The sequence below is a fragment of the Diabrotica virgifera genome, chromosome 5 (genome assembly GCF_917563875.1).
Source record: "Diabrotica virgifera virgifera chromosome 5, PGI_DIABVI_V3a".
In the NCBI taxonomy this organism is placed as follows: Eukaryota; Metazoa; Arthropoda; class Insecta; order Coleoptera; family Chrysomelidae; genus Diabrotica; species Diabrotica virgifera.
The window spans coordinates 224,410,714-224,424,888 of NC_065447.1; the positions used below are offsets into that span (position 1 = coordinate 224,410,714).

Consider the following 14,175-nt stretch of genomic DNA (forward strand, 5'->3'; position numbering starts at 1 on the left):
AATCGTCGATTCAGAGTGCTGGACTGCGCTCCGCATTCTAATTAAAAAAGATTGTTTTGCCTTCGCATTGCAACTGAATAAAAATGGTATACATTTTTGTTTTATTTACTTTCATTTAAAATAATAGAAAATTTAAAAATTTTCAAACCATTATTGCATTAAACCATTTTCAAACCCCTTAAGTCTCCTTTTATTTAATTCTGTAATATGGTTACTATAAGAATCCATTTCGTGTGCTTCTCTAAGATCTTATATTTGCAGGAGTCATATCTAACTTGGTAACACTTTCCACTTTTGTTAAATGTTAACATGAGTTCAAATAGTTCAAGCACATACAAATTTAAATAAAATAAAGAAGATTAGCCTTACATCTCCAATGGTTTTTTGGAACTATCAAACATTTTATAAAAATGGATCAAACAATGAAAAAACAAGAACAGAGCCTAACGGCTGGCTGCGTCGACTGTGTCACAACGCACGGTGGCAAAAGAGATGCCTCGTAACGCACCCAACGTAAGTTTATAAATACAATCTCTAAACGCAGTCAAGGTGTTAAACAAGATCTTACCTTTATTACTATTTTGATTTTAGATTTGCGAAATGTCCAAGAAGTATGTAATGTAGATTTAAAGTCGTTGCTCACTTCCGGGAAATTTAAGAATATATCTTTAATGTCAGTAAAATATATACCGGGTGGTGAATTGGAAAACGGGGCATAGGAAACTCAATGTAAAATTCTAAACTGTTGAATTGATGCTTCCCTAATTATTTTACATCAAAAGACATTAGAAACTATTTGTAGAGGAGTGAAATCTGTATTGAAAAAAACTGTTAAAATTGTTCCACGAATTAAACATATTCCAAAATTTTGTAAAAATATAATACATTTTTCAGTTTTTCAGCCCAAAATTAGGCCACACACAATATAACACAATTGTATATTTTTCAAAATTTTTGGAATGCATTTAAATCGTAGAACAATTTTAACTTTTGATACAGACTTTTGACGTAAAATAATTAGGGAAGCAGGAATTCAACAGTTTAGAATTTTACATTGAGTTTCCTATGGCCCGTTTTACGATTTACCACCCGGTATACGTATACAGGTTATCAGAAGCTGCTACGATATAATTTTTAAATCGCCAATGGTATGTATATTACAAGGTGGTTCAAGAGATTCTGGAAACTAGTGGAACAATTTTTTCAAGAATGTTTCTCGACCTAAGACAGACCTGTTGACTTGTATAATTAGAATTGGCCAACTGATATTATAAATATATACACTATTTTGGAATCTTAATGTATTAGTGCCATAAAACCTATACAGAACCAATAAAAAACGAGCCTAAACAATGACAAGTGAACAGGTATCTGGCATCGTAAGATATACTAGGGCGGTCCAATAGGTTTTAACACACAAAAGAATTTTTTTTTTGGAAAAGTACCGATTTATTTCTCAGCGTAGTCTCCTTTTAGCTCGATACACTCGACCCAGCGATGCTCTAATTTGTTTAACCCTTCTAGAAAAATACGTTTTCTCGATGTCTGCAAAGTAAGCTTGACCTCTTAAATTTCTGCCCGGCGAGTGACTAAGTTTGGAAACAAAAAGGATTCGCAAGGGGCAAAATCTGGAGAATACGGTGGATGGGCCAGCAGTTCATAGTCCAATTCGACTAATTTGCGCGGTGAGCCGGTGCGTTTTCATGGTGGTAGCGCATTTTTTTCTTTGCCAAATAGGGTCTTTTTTCTGACCATCACAAATCGGGGGTCATCACCTTTTCTGCCTTCTTTGGAGCACATTCACCGGGTGAAGTTCGTTGTTTTGACCGTTCCTTGGTCTCCAGTGTGTACCAGTGGATCTATGTTTCGTCAAAGGTTACGAAACTTCGTAGAAACTGCTTCGGATTACTCTTAAAGAGCATCAAGCACTGCTCTGTCACGTTATCCTTCGTGGTTTTTGGGGCACATAGTCAACAATCTGGCAATAATGTCTTCGTTAACGCCTTCGCATTTCTGAGAACTTAGTGACAACAATTTTGAAACTATATTATAGATTTTAAACAAAAGTTGAAAAAAAAAATGTTCGAAGTCATTTAACAGCCATTTATTCGTAAAATAAAAAATAGTTATTCATAATTATATAATGTAATAAAATTAAGTTTATTATAAATAAAGAAAAGAATAACCCCTAAATTGACTTTAGGCAAAGAATTATCAGCTTACATCGATGTTACAGTAACAAAAGATTTTAGCTTACTATTGCTGCACTGAATAGATGCAACTGTGTCAAAACGATAATGACTTGTTTCGTTTCACTGTAAATATAAATTCGGGAACGTTCGTACTATGATTTAACTTATATAAAAAAAATACATAACAGGATGATAACTTAATATCATGTGTAGGGATAAACCGAATAATGTTGCTTTAGTATTATGCATGTCTAGTAGCAGTAGGCCTAGGTCCACTAGCGTTCCTATTCTGGTTTTGCTGTCGTGGCCTATTGTAACCGTTGTTTTGGTAGTAAGACTGGTTGTTGTTAGGCCTTGGTGGACCTCTGTTTGGTGGTGCTCCTCCGTCTTTGCCAATCTGAAGCGTTTCTTCAGGTGACCTCAAAGTATCGTCTATCCCGTTGTTGCCCATCTGCATTTGGGGAAGTTGGTGATTGTTTGGTGTCAAATTATTGGGCATATTCGCAAAATGAGGTGGTGGTAACTGAACAGGGTGAGATGGATGGCCGGTGAAATTTTGGTTCGTGAAAGTCTGGCTGGCAATTTGTTCCGGAGGATCAATTTCAGAGTCCTGCAAAATAAATTTATATTAAGAAAACCATTTTTTTTACAGCCAGAATACAAAAATAAATGCGACCCACTTTAAGAAGTAAAATAAATATTTCATACATTGTTTGCTCAACAATTTCATGAACTCTTCTAAATAACGCATGCTCTTTATTTTATATCGGCAACCTGTATAATCAGAAAAGTAAAACTTTTCAGTAGGTTAAAATAAAAGAAAAAAAATTTACAGTGAAGTAAAAACTTCTAATGTAATTGTTTATTAGCACTTTTTGTGTAGAATGAACCGTTCTCTCAGAAACAACGCTTGAAGTGACCGGCGATTTTAAAAGTCAGTTACATGCGCGAACTAATTTTTTTAGATAAAATTTGTATCAACTCGAAGGTAAAAATTCGATATCTTTTGATCAAAGCGTCCTAGGGGCAAAAAAGACGTTTGAGAAGTCAAGAGTGCAGCTTTCTAATGCAATTTTTGCATTTTGTAGCAAATGAAGTCAGTTTCTATAAAGCTGTTAACCCTCTTTTGCCCAATGTATCTCACAAGATACATGACTTAATAATTGATTTTTTTAAATATTGCGGGCGTTTTCAATAGTTCAAACCTTGGTTGTCACAATCAGCTGTTCTTTCTTTATACAGGCTATCTTTGTTTTATTTAAAAGGTTTCAAAGCATTAAATTATGTTGATTTATTTTCTAGTTCGTGAGTGCGTTTTTCAAAGCCATCAACACAAGCGGTAAATTCAGTTTACTGTTACTATTCTATTACATTTTTTTATGAAAACCTATTTAAGTGACTTCTTATTATGTTATTTAAGTTTAATTATTCGCAAGTTTTAGGCTCTAATACTTTCTGGTTTATTTGCAATACACTTTTATAAAATATAGTCGCAAATAAGTTAAGGACACTAGAACTGCACTCCATAGAGGGCAAATGGACTAATATCAAAACAACAGTACTAACAGCAGCAGCGCCCACCCTGGGAAACAAGAAAAAGGAGAGAAGAGCAGCATGGTTTGATGACGAGTGCAGACAAGCAATAGAGGAAAGAAATTAAGCACACAAATGTACATAACAAGAAGAACACGGGAAAGACGAACATTATTTGAAGTCGCAAGACGGAAAGCAGACAAGACATGTAGAAATAAAAAGAGAGCCTATGAAAATGGACAAATAGAAAAAATGGAAGAAAATTTCAAAAACAAGGAAATTAGAGGGGCTTACGAATACCTAAAAAAGATAAAAAGTGGGTATAAACCTCAAACAAGTCTATGTAAAGATGAAAGTGGGCAAATAATCAGTGACCAACAGAAAGTCACAGAAACCTGGAAGCATTATTTTCAGACACTACTTGGAACTCAAGTAGACATGGAAGATGACATGGGTATGCTACATATAAGAGAATGGAGTAGAAGCTCCAACCATAGAGGAAGTTCTCGAAGCCATTAAGGCCCAGAAAAACAATAAAGCTCCGGGAGTTGACGAAATACCAGCAGAAATATATAAGGTAGGTGGCGACCACCTAGCAAGTCACATCCACGTGCTCATCAAAGACGTATGGCAAGAAGAGAAAATACCCGACGACTGGAAGAAAAGTATAGTATGCCCGATCTATAAAAAAGGAGACAAACTCCAGTGCAAAAACTACCGTGGAATCTCTCTACTATGTACAACATATAAAGTCCTCACGTATATTATAAACCAGCGGCTCCAACCACTAGCAGAAAATATTATTGGAGAGTATCAGACAGGCTTCCGACAGGGAAGATCGACACTGGATCAAATATTTACAGTCAAACAGATCTTGAGCAAAGCATGGGAACACGATGTTGATGTTCACAACGTGTTTGTAGACTTCAAACAGGCATACGACTCAGTCAAAAGGAATAAACTATACTATGTATTGGCTCAATTGGCAATACCACACAAGTTAATAAGACTCATTAAAGCCACAATGGATGAAACTCAGGCATGTGTACGAATACAAAACCACCGGACAGACTTTTTCAACATTTCGCAGGGACTAAAGCAGGGAGATGGGCTGGCCCCATCATTGTTTAACCTGGCACTGGAGTATGCGGTTAGGCAAATGCAAACTGGACGAGGAAATTTACTGACCAACCGAACGGTTCAACTGGCCGCCTATGCTGATGATATTAATATTATGAGTAGAACATCAACAGGAGCACAGGAAACATATTATGCTGAGTTAAAAACACAACAAAAATGCTAGGTCTGGAAATTAACACAGAAAAAACCAAAATAATGACTCAGATGAGAAGAAATATAGTCCCAGAAAACATTATACATGAAGATGACATTAAAACGGTTGAAAAGTTTACATACCTGGGAGTAGAAATATATGCCGACGGATCAGAAGATGGAGAAATACGGAAGAGAATAACGCAGGCAAACAGAGCTTATTTTGTCCTCTCCCATATATTTCGGACTAAGTGTCCACTGAAATACAAAGATGAGAATCTATAAAACCTTAATTCGACCTTAACATGCTATGGCAGTGAAGCCTGGGTCCTGAAAGAAACATCCAAAAACAAACTCGACACATTCGAAAGGAAAGTACTTAGGAGAATACTAGGACCTGTGAGGGAAAACGGAATCTTCAGAAGTCAATACAACAATGAGCTTTATCAACTTTATAAGGAAACGCCCCTGTCAGACTTCATTAGAATACAAAGATTGCAATGGGCCGGACATGTGATAAGAATGGGAGAGGATAGGCTACCAAAACGAGCACTGAATGCTAGAATGCAAGGAAAGAGACAGGTTGGGAAGCCACGAAAGCGCTGGGAAGACACAGTAAACAGCGACGCACAAACCCTTTTAGGAGTCTGTGTATGGAGAAGAGCAGCCACAGACAGGCAAGGGTGGAGGCAAAAAATAAAGGAGGCCAAGGCTCAATTTGGGCTGTAGTGCCGTAGAAGAAGATTCGCAAGTTTTAGGCTCTAATACTTTCAGGTTTATTTGCAATACACTTTTATAAAATATATCTTCCAGTATACATTGGGCAGCATGGTCCAATTGTGACATTGTGTAGGTATTCAAGGAAACATCAAAATATTTTCAAATAATTTGTCAAAATGTTGCTCAAAATTTGCTAACAATGGAAATTCCACAGCGACCGGTAAATGGAAGTGATAAATTTTATTGGTCTCATACAAATAATAAAAAATGACAAAAATCGCGCAACGTTTATTTAACAGCTTTATCGAAAAGACTGAGTTTGCGGCAAAATGAAAAATTACATCTAGTGGTGCCTATCTGTCCCCTAAATTCACTTTATTCAAATATAACCATATTACTTAACATTTCGTTATGTTATGCAACCAACAAATCTATTACGAAACTTCAAATTTTCTAGAAGTAGCTGTTCTTGTACAACTTGGTTCTGTATTTTTTTTCTTCAAAATTTATTCGTGTATTACTAACGGGACACATTGGTCCCAATATAAAACACTACTGGGATACAGATGTGCCATGTCCTACCAAAGGATTTAAGGGTATTTAAAAAAAATAGATCACGTTAGGCACCATTATACTATTGATCATATTTTCAGTCCTGAAAGGTTTAAAATGCATTTTGATTTTTGTCAATAGGCCACTGATCAAAAGATATTGAATTTTTACCGTCGAGTTGATACAATTTTTTTTTTTAAATTTGATTTCAGCCTTTTTAGGAGCAGAACTGGGAACAGGTCACTTCTTAGTAGTGGGTGACATTAGTCTTCCCAAGCTATGAATGAAAAACAAACATAAAATACAGCTGAAACCTACAAAATACATGTATATGGGTGGGCATATCAGCTTCATATTCACAGTTCTGCTCTACAGAATGGAAGCGTGGACACTAACTGTTGCATCTATGAATCGGCTCGAAGCTTTCGAAATGTGGAAGTCCTGCGTAAAATGGGGAAAGAGTGTGAAATTCTCATAACCATCAAAACAAAAAAATTAGAATATCTAGGACATGTAATGAGAAATCAAGAACGTTACGGCCTTCCCCAACTGATTCTCCAAGGGAAGGTAAATGGTAAAAGCGACCGGGAAGAAGACGCATTTCCTGGCTTCAAAATTTACGAAAGTGGTATAACACCACTACCACTGAACTGTTCCGCGCTGCGGTAAACAAAGTCAAGATAGCCATGATGATCGCCAACATCCGGAGCGGATAGGCACTTTAAGAAGAAGCACAGCACCAAGGCCGGATGGGCATAAGTCAGTTGGCTAGTCGACCGACAGCGAAGATTTTCAATCAAATTCTGCCAGCGAAAACAGCGATCTTGATAATATTTGAATAATTTATTTTACCTAAATATCGCAATCCTCCGTATGGAAGAAATTTAGCTTTCTAATTTAATACTTTTGTTCATTTTAATGACTATGACCTCACACATTTTAACTTCGTTATAAGTTTTCTGAACAAAATCACTACAGTAATAATCATAAAGTATTAATTTTACAGTTAAAAAACAAAACTCTAAAATAATAATTGATTAGGCAACGCCGCATCAACGACCCTCTGTCGTTTCTTTTTTTCGCAGTTTCAGATAAATGTGTTGTTCTGTACTTTCTTCTTTTTACAAGATTCAACTATTTGTTTAGACAATAAGGGTACCTTTCTTACCTGTAAGAAAAAGAAGCTTCCAGTTCCAAGCATTTCGGTTATTGGTCTAGGCGGTTGCGGTTGTGGCGGAGGCGGTTGTTGAGGTAGTTGTTGATAAAACATAGGCGGTTCATTCGTCAAGGTGGGCGGCTCCAACGGAGGTTGTTCCACCGGCGTTGGCGGCGCTTGATGTAAGGTAGCACGATTTTCTATTGTCAAACTTTCAATCAACGGCATGTCAGGTGGTGGCGCTGTTGTCGTCGGCTGTGTGGGTTCTGGTAGGGGTTGTGGAGGCGGAGGCACCATCACAGCTCCAGTCTCATGGTTGTTTAATGGCTCAGATGGGAGAACCTCGGGTTCTTCCACTAATTCGGGTTCGACAACTGCGAACTCCTCATATACCTGTAAACATATCATATTTTGAAGGCTGCTTCAGTTTTTTTTCAAATACTTTGTTAGTTTTTATAAATTTAACAAGGCCTGACAATATATCTTCAGGTTAAAACCAGTTTCATTTTGGTTACGTATTTTTGTTTCAAACACAGAAAATTTTAAAAAATCTCCAAGGCAAGTAAAGGTTAAAAACCTAAATATATTTCTTTAATATTTAGGCTTTAATATTTAGGTTTTTTGTTTCAAATGAAAGTACAGTAGTACTTCGATATACGAGCGCCCTAATATACGAGTGTTTTAAGATACGAGCCGCCGAGCGAGCGATGTTTTGCTTTGAGATGAGAGCAAAATTTGAGATACGAGGAACCGCTTTTTATTAAAATTCATGCCTCTTTTTGACTACCTACTTCTAACTTGAAGGAGTTGATAAAGGGTATAATGCCAGCTAAGGGCGTTACAATAATTTCCAAGTTCCGGACTCCTCTCCATGAAAAGGTGGATAAACTACTGATGGTGTGGGTGAAGGAAGCAGCTTCAAGGAGGAACCTTAACACAAAGCATCATATGTGAGAAGGCATGAGCGATTTATGAAAGGGAGGAAGAAACAAACCTCTTTGGACAGTTTTTTTAAACGAGCTGGAGATGAAAATGAGCAGTGTGACGAAAAAAGCGAAGACCACTGACGAAAATTAAGCGCTTCACATTTTTCTTATTTAAAAACACTTAGCAAAAATAACTAAGGTGGGACTGGAACGGATTAATGACATTTCAGTTAATTTCAATGGGGAAAATTGCTTTGACATACGAGCAAGGTTACGGAACGAATTACCCTCGTACGTCGAGGTACCACTGTATAAAATTACAGTCTTTCTGATAAGCTTTCGTCCATTAATATGGGGATTCAATGTATGTATTTTTTTTATGTTCTATCCATGTCAAAGAGTAATTTTACCACTAGAGAAATTGTTTTAAACCCTTGTACTCACCTAGAAAAATTACCCAAAAAATCTTTTTATGTATAGAAATAAATCCGAGATGATAATTGTCCCAGTATAAAAAATAAGTTGAAATCTTCATATTGATAGTTCTTGGAAATAATGTAAGTTTTTCTCGAGGGTCTAATCCACCAGATATGAACAATTTTTTCTTTTCATCATTCATAACTTCAAATTCAGGAAAGTGTTGTAAATATTTAGAAATAAAATTTGTTAAATCAGATTTGCTCTCTTTATTTATTTAGTCAAACATGTACATGTCTATTGCTTAATATTTCTACCTGACCACCACAGCAATATCTTGCAATATTTCTTGTTGTTTTGGATCTCAATCATCGCAGAGGTCAAAAACTAAATGGATTTCATCATTAAAATGTAATTTAGGTATATAAATACGCGCTTAATTTGAATTAGATTTTTAAATAATTGAATTGGAAAAATATATTTCAGAACTGACATGATGTAAATACAGTGAGTCTTCAGATAAAACCATCCACCTTAAATAACTTCTGAGCCACTAATTTTTAGAAAAAACGCAAAAACACGTTAAATAATAATTGAAGGGGGAGACATTATGCCATATTTAAGCTTGCCGGGAAAGGCACCCTCTCACCCCCCAGTATCATCCCTTATTTTTTTAAAATTACTACCCCTTTTTTATTTCATATTTGGATTCTCCTCTTTGTACTGACTTCGAAAATGTATAACACTTGATGCTTAAAGTGATTAATTTATGAGAAAAATAAGTATAAAACAAGAAAACTGGATTGAAAATTATTTTTTTAACAATTTTATAACATTTAGAGTAAACATTTCACTACCAAAAATTTTAACAATAATTCAAAAATTTTAACAATAATAATTATTCAAGCTTTCAAAAATCATTTTGAATAATTATTGTTAACATTTTTGGCAGCGAAATGTTCATTCTAAATGTTTGTATGTAATAAAATTGTTAAAAAAATAATTTTTTTCAATCCAGTTTTGTTGCTTTTGTATATATTTTTGTCATAATAATCACTTTAAGCATCAAGTGTTATACATTTTTGAAATCAGTACAAAGAGGAGAATCCAAATATAAAATAAAAAAGGGGGTAGTAATTAAAAAAAAATAGGGTATGATACGGGGGGTGAGAGGGTGCCTTAAGTGCAAGCTTAAATATGGCATAATGTCTCCCCCTTCAAGTATTATTTGACGTGTTTTTGAGTTTTTTTCTAAAAATCAGTGGTTCAAAAGTTATTTAAGGTGGATAGTTTTATCTGAAGAGCACTGCATATTGAATAATTTCTTCATAAAATACATGTGACCACTTTTTATATAATTTCAAAACACACATAAATAACAAAAATTGTTATTTAACAAAATAAGATATTGCAGATAAAAATATTCAATATGTATCCTAAAATTGTAAAATAATTTAATGAAAAGTATTTTTAAAAATTTGTTTATCAGTTTATGACCACCTATGTTATTCATCCACATTTTACCCCCCATGCGAAATAGCAGTTTTTTTTCAATGTAAAAATTCACAAGCTAAATGAAAAGTGGGCTATATACAAACAAAAAGGTTCAAGTATATGTCTTAGCAAACAGCTCGCGAGGTTGTACGTTACGATTGCTTTAGTAGAAGCTAAGATACCATTTTTTTTGAAATTGCCAATTTTCAATTTCACTCTTAAATCGATCTTGAAGAGAAGGTGCTTTTTACAACAAAATACCAAGAGGCAAAACGTGTTTATTTTTGCCAAAATTACCTCAAGGAAGTGTTTGCAATACCATTTTTTAAATTCTTAATCACAAATTATTATCTACCATTCATACAAAAACAAAATTATTTAGATTTTTTATTGGGGGGTTAATTGTATCAACAGATTTACAATGTATTTACAGAAAAGCTGTATCAACATAATGTTGGTTAAAAGATTATAAAAACAAATTGAGAAATGTGAAGAGCTGAAAAAGATTTTAAAAATAGCCAATAACGAGAAGTATTGAATTATTTCTTGTCAACTGATTATTGTGAATCAAGATATTTCTATTCTATTAAAATATATAAGACAAAATCTACGAAATTTGTAGATAAAGGTTTTAAATAAAATAAAAATTACCTGCGCCTGATCAAAATATCCACTTTCATGAATCTTTCCTAATATTTCCTTAATCTGGCTATAGGAGCCTCCAAATACTTCTTTAGGTTTGCCATCAACTGCTGCTAACAGATGCTCAGCAGCCGCTTGTACTTCATTCATGAAGGCGGTAGCATTACCAGCTTCATGTTTTGGTGTCACTTCAGGGTATAGGTCGTCTAGTAGTCTGCAAAAGACATCCAGTTTTATTCCAGAGTCTATACAATAAAAACAAAATAAAAGGGGCAACAATATTAATGTTTACGAAAATTTATGGAACGAAATAAAAGTTCAACCAACAGAAATACCGGAAGCAAAATGTTACATACACATATTACATATTTTCTCAATTAAATGATGAATCCGTTGTTACAATTACTTTAGCCATCTTAGTTTTTTTCACTATAATTTGTTTTGCTTCAATTATATCTAAAAACAAAACCAAAATATTACTCTGCAGACAGTGATTCCAAACTGTGCGTGACAAATGCACTATTTTCATTTTTACAAATGAATTTCTTTCTATTTCTATCATGGCCCTTATTTCCGTTTGATCATTATTTTCTGAAATCCAGGTATCCAGGGTATTAGTATATTTATCAAGCCTTTCTATGGGTACTACTTTCAAATATGTGTTTGTTTGTATATTTGTTTTCATTGTTATTATCCTATACAGTTCATCCCAAACCTTTTTTTTTACACAGAAGTACGTTTTTTTCTGTCACTTTCAACTGTAATGCATTAAGACAAAATTCGATAATCTGACACACTGAAAAAAGGGTTTGGGATGAACTGTATTGTCTTTTTATATTCGTCTTTAATCAATATTTTCACGAAAATTGCTTGTCTTTGTCTTGTTCAGTAGTAGTAAGAGTTTTTCAGCTGAGGTTGCCATAATCACGGTGTCATAATAGTTATAACTACTGTCGGACAAGACTTGGCAGAAGTACATCTCTGTCTTATACTTCCTTTTCTATAATCTGCGCATCTCGCGACTCTTCGCTTCAGAATTCAAGGGTTTTAAAGAACAGCGAAATAATGCTAACATCAAAAGAGGAAATAACTGAAAAAGTAATCCAATAACAATGTATAATGAAAGAAATAAAAACAGTATAGTAGACTCGGAATTTGGCAAGAAAATTTAATCCGAAAATAACAAAATTGCAACAGATTGGCAACATTGTGTGAAAACCAAGTCGTCTTGGATATCAATAAGACCGTAATTTAGTCCAGACAATTGAATATCTTTTTTTACCAACAAAAATGAGATGTTTTAACAAAACAATGTTTCAAATATAATGTGCAGAATAATTTTGAATTTGGTTGCGCTAATGAACTCGTTTTTTTTGTCTTTAAAAGTAGAAAGTTTAATTTCTCTTGCATAATATTTATCGTCTAGTAATTTTAACTGTACTAATATGTAAGTGTTTACTGAAGTTCTAAAATAACTGAATGACATTGTAAATGGAATTTACAATGATTAATGCGATGTTAAAATATCGGCAAATGCTTGTCTTTAACCTTTGTGTCTATACCCAGGTACCTGGGTATCATTGGTGACTGTTTTATCTAAATCATTGGCGATAGTATAAATGTTTTTATTCCAGCTTCTAGTTATTCCTAAAATTAGTCAGAATGAAGAGATTTATAATAAAATCCAAAGAAAAAAATGCATATAATCTATTAAAAATACCTGTCAAAGTTTTTACACCATTACATCCACACCCGTGGCACCCAGGTAACACTAATGTTTAGTAAATCATGAAGCTGTGCCTAGTTTTTTTATAATAAAAGTGATATAGAAACATAAATAAAAGTTACATTTCAAGCATATTGTCTGCACTTACTTATATTTATTGAGTGTTCGTTACATAGTGGACGATTACAAACATTACATGTTTTCGTGTCTTTCTTAGCCACTTTCTCGCTAAAGACATGCAAATGTAGCAATTTCCAGCAATTCTGAGACATCCAGTAGAACCTCGGAGAGGTAATGACTCTGCTGTATTACTTGAATCTGTAGGTAGAGGTTTTCCTAACATACACTCAATACTCAATTCCTGACCTTGATGAAAAATTTCAATATACATTTGGTACTTTTTATCTAGCAAAAATTGCAAGCATCACTAGTTGTTTCCCTAAGTATTGTAGAAAAATTCTACGCTTACTAGTTTCAGTAAAACTCTGTGGATTTGTATTATAGGTTGCTAGGTGTGCTACGTCTAGGATAATGTAAAAGGAGACTACTAGTCAACGCAAAGTTCTGAGTTTAGTGGAATAATGAGAAACCATTTTGTCCATGTTGTCTACGCCTCCTTTAGTTTTATTATAGTACTGAATTATTTCAGGTTTATTTTTTAAGCCACTTAAATTATCGTTGTCATGCATTGTTGTTGGCAGCAAAATAACGCTTTTTCCTTTTTTGGCACCATAATGAACAAATGATAGCCTGATCTGCACTGAATCCGTATAATGACGATTCAGGCTCACGCTCTGGCGAAGGCAGCTTTTCTTGTTGAACATATTATGGTTTGTTTCTTTTCAAAGTACCAACTAATTCCATAGATAAATTCCAAGACAACAGGAGACGGGCTAGTGGAAGAGTTATGAAAAAATTATCCATTGTTATATTTCGTCCAGAATCTCTAACACAAATCTTTTATTACGCGTTCACCTTAATTACTTTCATGTCCAGTTGAATTTTTTCCAGTATATATTTGTCTATTAAGTGGACACGAATTATCGTCAAGCGAATTATCGTCGAACCTACAAGCTAAGTATACCGAAACAATGCCGGGTACCTAGGTAGCACGGGTATAGACTACCGTATCAGGTACTTGGGTATAGACATAACAGTTAAGGAGGGGGTATGGTTTGAAATCAACATATCAAGCACATTTTTGTGAATTTTTTTTGAAGCTATGGTACAAATATTTTATTTTTAAATTAAATAAGCATATTAAGTAAAGTTCAAAGAATGCTTAGAAAAAATTCCAATCCAAAATATTGGAAAATAAGCCATTGGTGACAAATTTTGACATGCAGCTCACAAAAGAATGGATTTTGCGGTGGACATCAGAACTCGTCACTCGATCATACGAAACAAAAAATTCAAAAAGATTAAATAAGCTTATGAGTTTCACGAGGTCACAACGTCGAGTTTTTTTATTTTTAATGATTTTTGAATTTTTGGTATCACTCAGAAATCAAAAAAATGAAATTTTTGGTAAAAATTTTGTGAAAA

The 14,175-nt window shown here is 34.2% G+C and overlaps 1 protein-coding gene across 1 annotated transcript in view; it reads right to left on the minus strand.

Annotated features, from left to right (window-relative positions):
- Positions 1 to 2,088: 2,088 nt before the first annotated feature.
- Positions 2,089 to 14,175, minus strand: part of LOC114337349 (caprin homolog) — a 72,895-nt gene continuing 60,808 nt past the window's right edge. The window contains exons 3-5 of the mRNA XM_028287757.2: positions 10,914 to 11,118; positions 7,438 to 7,818; positions 2,089 to 2,802 (exon numbers count right to left, since the gene is read on the minus strand). Of these exons, the coding sequence (XP_028143558.2) occupies positions 2,434 to 2,802; positions 7,438 to 7,818; positions 10,914 to 11,118 (955 nt within the window). The 3' untranslated portion in view covers positions 2,089 to 2,433. The remainder of the gene's footprint in view (positions 2,803 to 7,437; positions 7,819 to 10,913; positions 11,119 to 14,175) is intronic.